Consider the following 10,275-nt stretch of genomic DNA (forward strand, 5'->3'; position numbering starts at 1 on the left):
CTGCTTTGCCAACTAGGCTACTTTTTGGCAAATCTTCAACCTTCATTACCCATGTTTCCCTCCCCAAAACTGTTATTTAAATGAAGTGAAGAAAAAGGCATATACTTTATTACTGAATTTTCAATGCTCAGTGGATGATTGAGTTAGCCTGATAGCTTTTTGCGAAAAGGTCGGTTTTGAGATAGATTTATTTAACTTTGAAATTTGAATGTATTCAAATATTTATGGGTAAAACTTCATGAATTATCTGGTTGATCTCTATCTCTAAGGGGTCTAATTGGTACTTCATATTTCTATTTCTGCCAAATATGAGCCCTAGTTTTGATTTAAAATATGAACTACAAAATGCCATTTTTTTCTTTATTTCGACTTCTATAACTGTTCTTCCCATAGCATGACATCTCCTTTTCTGCCCATGTATAATATATCCATTTTTCTAAACACAGCTGAAGTTTTAATCCCACATAAACTGTGTCACAACTACTTTAACCCACAATTATAGTTCCTTCTTCTGAATTGCCATTGCAGTCTTAGCTTATACCATGCAGCTAATGGTCTGTGTCTCTTTTTTATGCCATTCTTCAATAATTTTATAGATGTTATTTTGCCTCCCAAGAAAATTAGAACATTCCCTGAAGTCAATATGGATTGCATATTTAACTTTTTTGATAAAATCAACACTTAACACAATAGTGAATGCACGCAGTAGGCATTCAATAAATATGGACTATTTGCACAAAGGAAAACAAGTTACAAACAAAATATGAGGTAAGATCCATAAATTATACACTTCATGGCTTTGGAAAATTCTTGGTGCCATGATCATTGTCATTGTTCCCAGCAATTTGGTTCCTATATTACACTGTACTCTTATGTAATCCAACTAAGATGATATCTTACCAAATAGGTATTTCCAGGTAAAAATAGTTTACTATTATAGTAATTTGATAAGAACAAAAGGCATTCCTCAGGCTTTGTTGCTATTATCAGGAAAATATGCAACCTATTACACTGAAACTATTTATCTAAATGTGATTCACCAACTATTAGCAGGCATTAACCCAAGTTGTAATTTCCTCTCTGATACGACAAGAAGTAAAAGAGCTTTAACACTCCACAACAATAATATTGCTGATAATACTATTATTTTTACATAAGGACAAGTTGCGTAATAAACTGAAGCAAGAATAGAAACAATCTGGGGAATCAAGAGATTACTTAATAGTGAACCATGCTAGGCAAGTGAACAGATTCTTCTGGAAAATGTGTGGAAACATGCCACTTTCTTGTATAGATGGAGACAACACACTCTGGCAGGAAGATGTGGACTTGGAGACCCCAAAGCTTACTTCTATATGAGTTGTGTTGATTTGCAGTAGTGACCATTCCTTTACATTAGTACTTTGTACTTATGCATTATTCTCCCTCTCTCTCACACACACAGATACACAGACACCATATACCTAAAAATTGAAGCACATGGTGTTTGAGTCTGTTATCTTTCCTTAAGAGAAAAGAAATATACATTACTGTTGAACTGTAGCAACATATGCTAATATCGAAAATAAGGAAGACACAATCTCCCAGGTCTAGCCTTCACAGCACAAATTTTATGTAAATTTAGGCAGGTTTGCAAGTTTATGGCTTTGTCCTAGAGCAACAGTAATTATCTTGGATGATGGAATGGTTGTTGTAATTTCAGAGCAATTAATCTGTAAATCAATGGCAGAAAAGAAAGCTGGGAAAGTACACTTGCTTAAAATGAAATTTAGGCTGGACAAACAGAAAGTTCCCTATGCAAAAAAGTTACAAGGCCAAATCTGAGCTAATATTTATAAATTTATGATACCTGTTATGCCATTTATTCTGACCCTCCCAACTTGAGAGAAACTTCCAGAGCTCTATTACAGGAAATACACACACACACACACACACACACACACACACACACACACACACGCACACATGCACACAGACATAGAGACAGACAGAGAGAGAGAGAGCTTATAAACTAATAGGCAAGATGAAGGATATAACTGCAATGTGAGGGGCTAAAAAATGTCACAATGATTCTTAGAGGAGTTCTTGTTTCATCTTCACAGATAGAAAAGCAATTTAGCCCCCAAACCTCTGTTCCCCATCAAGTTAATAATATGCATCCCCAAACTGTAAGTTTAAGTTACAATATTAGGCACAGTACTCTGCTCAATGTGTTTCCAAATTTGAGGAGACTTGACAACTACCTTGTATAAACTAAAACTTCATAAATAACTCTTTAAAAAAATATCATGCTTCCATGATTCTTCTAAATCCTTCCTGAAATGATTTGTCTTTCCAACTGCCCTGCATCAGAATTAATGTAGTGAATGCCTTTACCATCCATCTACTACTGTGCAAACACCAGTCCCACATTCAAGTTCAAAGGAGTGTCACAGATTCATCCCCACCCACCTCCCCCCCCACTCATTTTCTCCCTCCCTTCCTTAGCAACTGGTAACCCCAGAAAGAGAACTCCAAATCTAGGAAGAAGCAGTTGGTCCCTGGCTTCATTCTAGTTGCCAAGCCTCTAAAGCAGAAGCAGGAGTCATTTCTCCAGACCTAGCTGGCCTGTTCAGTGGGTTATCTCCACCGCCTTAGGAAAGCTATTCTGATCAAATTTCTTCATGGCTTGTATTGAAAACGTGTAAGTACAAAACCGAGTACAACTGCTTAATTTTGAAGGCAAAGTCAGTTTGAATTGCTTTATTGTGTAACTGGGACAGGGATGAGTGGGTTGGAGGAGATGTGGGAGGAAATCACAGACAAAAACTTGAAGGATATAAATTTAGTTACTAAGAATACTGGATTTAAGAGTGGCAACTTTGAAGTGTAATTTTGAAAGAAAATTTGCAAATCCCTAGTCTAAACAGTGGGGTTTAAACATGAGGAAATTCTTACTCTAGGGTGTGGTGTTGGTTGAATGAAAGGAATTTTTAACAAAATTTGGCGTGAGCGTTGAATGATACCTCAAGAAGAGAAACTTGTGTGTTTGTTAACATAACTAACTTTTCTTTGACTTCTGTGAAGAGAAAGATATTTTACTTCAGAAGACATGCCAGAACAATCTTGCCAGAATCTGAATGCCAGGATTAGTGAATCATAGATCCTAGGGAGAATTGAAAAAGCTGGTATTTTCTATTATATGCTTACTGTTATGTGCATCTTCTAAGCTTCCTTGCTGCCTTGTGGAGGTGGGGAAATGAGGAATGAAATAGGCCATTGAGTAGTCATAAAGGGTAATCATGTAGCCTAGTACTAAAGAAGCCACCTGGGAAGAGGCCAGAGCGCTGAGCAAGTATTTGGCTACATATAGGGGAGAGGGCACTCCCTTTTTCCCTGGTATATTTCAGTGAGCTCAGTCAATTACACATTTTAGCTATTTTCTGGTCAGTGCATTTCCATTTTTATTAGCTGTTTGATTTCTGTTTTTGCAAGCCTTGGAGGGCACGCCCCTTCACCCTTGGTAGTATCTGTGGACAAAAATGGGAACCAGGAGCTGCACCACGACATGCCCCTGCAATGTCTGAGTTCCAAGCCAGAGGATGACGCAGAGCCCTGGGGTCAACCTCAAGTACCGCTGAGACCTTCCGTCAATGTGCTGACTGATCTGGATAGCAAGCAACTGGAGTGGCCCTCTGAGAGAACAGGATCCTGCATTCCTCTTCATAGTTTGAGAGCTCATGGACACCCCTATGGGCCACCACCTGCTGTTGCAGAAGAGTCCCTAGCAACAGCAGAAGTAAATAGCTCTGATGCACTGGCAGGCTGGAGGCAGGAGGGACAGGATGCTATTAATGTGTCCTGGGAAGTCTCTGGCGGCCCTCCTGCACTGATAGTAGGGGGCACAAAGGTCAACAATAGGGGCACTGAGAGAGGCAATAATAATGCAAGGTTGCATGTGGCTTTGCCACTAGGTAAAGGATTCTTTCCACCCAGGGGCCCACAAGTGAGAGGCCCTTCACATATTACCACCCTTAGATCAGGGATAGTAATGGAGGTGCCTCCCAGGAATACACGAATAGCCTGCAGAGGAAAGCTGGCTCATGTTTCTTTCCCACTCAGGGGACCAGGCCACCCCATGCATAATTGGCCAAGGCCTATCCCGTTGTCTTCCAGTACTCCAGGTTTACCTTCTTGCTCTACTGCTCATTGTTTCATCCCTCCTCGACCTCCGATTTTCAATCCCTTTCTCACTATGCCTCTTCCTTTTGCTCCTCCTCCGATATTTGGTCCTCCACTGCCTTCTTATTTTGCCCATTTCCATTCTGGGGGAATACCAGCTCCTGCATCACCCAACAGAGAGCACAGCTGATGGCAAAAAGGAAGGACGAAAAAAGCGTTGTGGAAAGAGGTGAAAGTTATTCATTTATGCTTTTATATTTGAAACCTTGTACTCTCCCACACTCTGTTTAGCACTAATGTACCCTATTTGAAACCTCGTACCCTCCCACACTCTGTTTAGCACTAATGTGCCCTATTTGAAACCTTGTACCCTCCCACACTCTGTTTAGCACAAATGTGCCCTACATACTGGAGATTAAATAAAGATTGTGAAGTCTGAAATGTTGTAAATTATTTTTCAAAATAACAACCCAGGAACCAAAGCCTTGGATTTTGTGTTCTATCTTTGAGGTAATTAAAGCAGAAACAAACCTGTCAGTGTTTTCTAAATAGCTTAGTTAAACGACTGTTACTATTTTCTTTTGAGTTGTCTTGCAGTGTGCCTGGGAAAGGGTGGTTAGGTTCTTCCTAGGCCAAGGCTAGATTGGGGAATCTCTATCTACCCAAGGCTATAAGGGGTGCTTAGAGCTGGATGGCTGAATTAAGATAAGGTCCATAAAGGCAGCCCAAAGTTCAGATAATAGAGAAAAATGAACAAACAGTAAAAGAAGCCAGATGAGATTGAGGTGACAGTAATAGAGCCAACATTTAGCAGTCATAGGCAGAACCAAGTTGAAAAGTCAGGAAAGAAGGAGGAGGGAAGATGGAAGAGTATTCTTAGACCACTGCTTCAACATGAACTGGTGTTTGTGTTTCAACTTTTCCTTGTTGCTAATTACATAGTATATATAGCTCTGGCTCAATAAGAGTCCAAAATCCAGGTGGAGCAGGACTGATCCTTTCACTCTTTGTCTCAACAAAGAGCTTACTATATGTATTAGTCCATTCCCACACTGCTAATAAAGACATACTCAAGACTGGGTAATTTATAAAGGAAAGAAGTCTAAGTGACTTACAATTCCACATGGCTGGGGAGGCCTCAGGAAAATTACAATTAGGGCAGAAAGGGAAGCAAACACTTGCTTCTTTACGTGGCAACAGGAGAGAAAATTGCAGAATGAAGGTCGGGGAGGCACTTATAAAACTGACAGATCCTGTGAGAACTCACTCATTATCACGAGAACACCATAAAGATAACTGCCCCCATGATTCAATTACCTCCCCGTGGATCTCTCCCAAGACAGACACATGGGGATTATGGGAACTGCTATTCAAGATGAGATTTGGGTGAGAACACAGCCAAACCATATCACTATATGCTCAGAACATTGAAGTGCAAATGAGAATACTTTACTCACATGGAACTGTTTTTCTCAGATACTGCTGTGTTTGTATTCCTCATAATTTGCTACAGCACCCCATTATAATGATGCTTCTGGGAGATTATCAAAACGTTCAGATGGGAGCTTTTAAAATTTCAAGTAACAAAAATAAGGATGCAGCATGCAGTGTGAAAGGATGTACACTTTGACAGCTGTATAACAATTCACTATATAGTAAAATGACCTAAAACATAGTGCCATTGTACATGAACAACCAATCAACTAGAAATGTCTGAAGAGGATGTTTCTTCAAATAAGCATTTTTAATATTCAGTGCTGATAGTGTAGGTGATATAACCAGTTAGACAGAGGCTGAAAAAACCTGACAGAGACAAAAAACAATAAAGAATTTTTAGTACCAACAAAGAGTCATTTGCTACTCTGGTGAGAAGGACACATAGATTGATTAAGTTTCTTTTATTTGTTTCATAATAAGTCATTCTAAATGTACAGGTGGTATTCTAAGGTTTAGCAGGAATATCTGGATAGTGCCTGATAGAATTCCTCTCACTCCATGTATGTCCTGAAACTGGCATGATTCCATCAATTCACTCTGGTGGATTGAACAGAAGTATTCAGCACATCTTTGTACAACTGCTCATGATAAAGTAGCTTAGTCCTAGTGTACTAAATATTTGTTGAATTTTAATCCTTATGAACAGAGAAGTTGGGCATGCTTATAGTCATCAAAAATATCTTTTGAGCCAGATGTTGAAAGATATTTTGAGAGGAAATCAAGTCATCATGTCAATGGTAGTGCTACATCTCTAGAGAGTTGCCAAAAGGTGTGGTAAGTGACAGCAGGACAGGATTCGTTTTCCTTCTCACAGGAAGTAAGTAGCTCAGATCTACGCTCAGAAAAACTTAACTTACGAGGGTGGAGCCAAGATGGCCGAATAGGAACAGCTCCGGTCTCCAGCTCCCAGCCCCAGCAACACAGAAGACGGGTGATTTCTGCATTTCTGCTTGAGGTACCGGTTTCATCTCACTAGGGAGTGCCTAACAGTGGGTTCAGGACAGTCGGTGAAGCGCACTGTGCGCGAGCCGAAGCAGGGCGAGGCATTGCCTCACTCGGGAAGCGCAAGGGGTCAGGGAGTTCCCTTTCCTAGTCAAAGAAAGGGAAAACAGACGGCACCTGGAATATCGGGTCAGTCCCGTCCTAATACTGCGCTTTTCCAACGGGCCTGGAAAACGGCACACTAGGAGATTGTGTCCCGCACCTGGCTCAGAGGGTCCTATGCCCACAGAGTCTTGCTGATTGCTAGCACAGCAGTCTGAGATCACGCTGCAAGGCGGCAACGAGGCTGGGGGAGGGGCGCCCGCCATTGCCCAGGCTTGCTTAGGTAAACAAAGCAGCCAGGAAGCTCGAACTGGGTGGAGCCCACCACAGCTGAAGGAGGCCTGCCTGCCTCTGTAGGCTCCACCTCTGGGGGCAGGGCACAGACAACCAAAAACTCAGCGAGAACCTCCACAGCCTTAAATGTCCCTGTCTGACTGACAGCTTTGAAGAGAGTAGTGGTTCTCCCAGCACGCAGCTGGAGATCTGAGAACGGACAGACTGCCTCCTAAAGTGGGTCCCTCACCCCTGAGCAGCCTAACTGGGAGGCACCCCCCCAGTGGGACAGACTGACACCTCATTCAACCGGGTACTCCTCTGAGACAAAACTTTCAGAGGAACTATCAGACAGCTGAATTTGTGGTCTCACGAAAATCAGCTGTTCTGCAGCCACCGGTGCTGACACCCAGCCAAACAGGGTCTGGAGTGGACCTCTAGTAAACTCCAACAGACCTGCAGCTGAGGGTCTTGTCTGGTAGAAGGAAAATTAACAAACAGAAAGGACATCCACACCAAAAACCCATCTGTACATCACCATCATCGAAGACAAAAAGTAGACAAAACCACAAAGATGGGGAAAAAACAGACCAAAAAAACTGGAAACTCTAAAAAACAGAGCACCTCTCCTCCTCCAAAGGAACGCAGTTCCTCACCAGCAACGGAACAAAGCTGGATGGAGGATGACTTTGATGAGTTGAGAGAAGAAGGCTTCAGACGATCAAACTACTCTGAGCTACGAGAGGAAATTCAAAACAATAGCAAAGAAGTTAAAAACTTTGAAAAAAAATTAGAAGAATGGATAACTAGAATAACCAATGGAGAGAAGGGCTTAAAGGAGATGATGGAGCTGAAAGCCAAGTTTCGAGAACTACGCGAAGAATGCAGAAGCCTCAGTAGCAGATGCGATCAACTGGAAGAAAGGGTATCGCTGATAGAAGATGAAATGAATGAAATGAAGAGAGAAGGGAAGTTTAGAGAAAAAAGAATAAAAAGAAATGAACAAAGCCTCCAAGAAATTTGGGACTATGTGAAAAGACCAAACCTACGTCTGATTGGTGTACCTGAAAATGATGGGGAGAATGGAACCAAGTTGGAAAACACTCTGCAAGATATTATCCAGGAGAACTTCCCCAATCTAGCAAGGCAGGCCAGCATTCAGATTCAGGAAATACAGAGAACGCCACAAAGATACTCCTCGAGAAGGGCAACTCCAAGACACATAATTGTCAGATTCACCAAAGTGGAAATGAAGGAAAAAATGTTAAGGGCAGCCAGAGAGAAAGGTCGGGTTACCCACAAAGGGAAGCCCATCAGACTAACAGCTGATCTCTCAGCAGAAACTCTACAAGCCAGAAGAGAGTGGGGGCCGATATTCAACATTCTTAAAGAAAAGAATTTTCAACCCAGAATTTCCTATCCCGCCAAACTAAGCTTCATAAGTGAAGGAGAAATAAAATACTTTACAGACAAGCAAACGCTGAGTGATTTTGTCACCACCAGGCCTGCCCTAAAAGAGCTCCTGAAGGAAGCACTAAACATGGAAAGGAACAACCGGTACCAGCCCCTGCAAAAACATGCCAAATTGTAAAGACCATCGAGGCTAGGAAGAAACTATAGCAACTAACGAGCAAAATAACCAACTAACATCACAATGACAGGATCAGATTCACACATAACAATATTCACGTTAAATGTAAATGGGCTAAATGCTCCAATCAAAAGACACAGACTGGCAAACTGGATAAGGAGTCAGGACCCATCAGTGTGCTGTATTCAGGAAACCCATCTCACGTGCAGAGACACACATAGACTCAAAATAAAGGGATGGAGGAAGATCTATCAAGCAAATGGAAAACAAAAAAAGGCAGGGGTTGCAATCCTAGTCTCTGATAAAATAGACTTTAAACCAACAAAGATCAAAAGAGACAAAGAAGGCCATTACATAATGGTAAAGGGATCAATTCAACAAGAAGAGCTAACTATCCTAAATATATATGCACCCAACACAGGAGCACCCAGATTCATAAAGCAAGTCCTCAGTGACCTACAAAGGGACTTAAACTCCCACACAATAATAATGGGAGATTTTAACACCCCACTGTCAGCATTAGACAGATCAACGAGACAGAAAGTTAACAAGGATATCCAGGAATTGAACTCAGCTCTACATAAAGTGGACCTAATAGACATCTACAGAACTCTCCACCCCAAATCAACAGAATATACATTTTTTTCAGCACCACACCACACCTATTCCAAAATTGACCACATAGTTGGAAGTAAAGCTCTTCTCAGCAAATGTAAAAGAACAGAGATTATAACAAACTGTCTCTCAGACCACAGTGCAATCAAACTAGAACTCAGGATTAAGAAACTCAGTCAAAACAACTCAACTACATGGAAACTGAACAACCTGCTCCTGAATGACTATTGGGTACATAATGAAATGAAGGCAGAAATAAAGATGTTCTTTGAAACCAACGAGAACAAAGACACAACATACCAGAATCTCTGGGACACGTTCAAAGCAGTGTGTAGAGGGAAATTTATAGCACTAAATGCCCACAAGAGAAAGCAGGAAAGATCCAAAATTGACACCCTAACATCACAATTAAAAGAACTAGAAAAGCAAGAGCAAACACATTCAAAAGCTAGCAGAAGGCTAGAAATAACTAAAATCAGAGAAGAACTGAAGGAAATAGAGACACAAAAAACCCTTCAAAAAATTAATGAATCTAGGAGCTGGTTTTTTGAAAAGATCAACAAAATTGATGGACCGCTAGCAAGACTAATAAAGAAGAAAAGAGAGAAGAATCAAATAGATGCAATAAAAAACGAAAAAGGGGATATCACCACTGATCCCACAGAAATACAATCTACCATCAGAGAATACTACAAACACCTCTATGCAAATAAACTAGAAAATCTGGAAGAAATGGATAAATTCCTCGACAAATACACCCTCCCAAGACTAAACCAGGAAGAAGTTGAATCTCTGAATAGACCAATAACAGGTTCTGAAATTGTGGCAATAATCAATAGCTTACCAACCAAAAAGAGTCCAGGACCTGATGGATTCACAGCTGAATTCTACCAGAGGTACAAGGAGGAACTGGTACCATTCCTTCTGAAACTATTCCAATCGATAGAAAAAGAGGGAATCCTCCCTAACACATTTTACGAAGCCAGCATCGTCCTGATACCAAAACCTGGCAGAGACATAACCAAAAAAGAGAATTTCAGACCAATATCCTTGATGAACATTGATGCAAAAATCCTCAATAAAATACTGGCAAA

General features: G+C 41.0%; 1 protein-coding gene across 1 annotated transcript; it reads left to right on the forward strand.

Annotated features, from left to right (window-relative positions):
• The first annotated feature begins 2,548 nt into the window (after positions 1 to 2,548).
• On the forward strand, positions 2,549 to 4,602 carry PRR32 (proline rich 32). Its single transcript, XM_055268278.1, has 2 exons — positions 2,549 to 2,683; positions 3,475 to 4,602. Exons 1-2 carry the CDS (start codon positions 2,664 to 2,666, stop codon positions 4,349 to 4,351), a joined length of 897 nt encoding a protein of 298 aa, XP_055124253.1. The 5' UTR covers positions 2,549 to 2,663; the 3' UTR covers positions 4,352 to 4,602.
• Positions 4,603 to 10,275: the final 5,673 nt, after the last annotated feature.

This window comes from Symphalangus syndactylus, chromosome X (genome assembly GCF_028878055.3).
Source record: "Symphalangus syndactylus isolate Jambi chromosome X, NHGRI_mSymSyn1-v2.1_pri, whole genome shotgun sequence".
Taxonomy (NCBI): Eukaryota; Metazoa; Chordata; class Mammalia; order Primates; family Hylobatidae; genus Symphalangus; species Symphalangus syndactylus.

Coding starts and splice junctions, on each gene's coding strand:
- PRR32 (XM_055268278.1), top strand. CDS start 2,664: ATGGCTTGTATTGAAAACGT. Junction 2,684..3,474: donor ATGGCTTGTATTGAAAACGT/GTAAGTACAAAA, acceptor TGTTTTTGCAAG/CCTTGGAGGGCACGCCCCTT.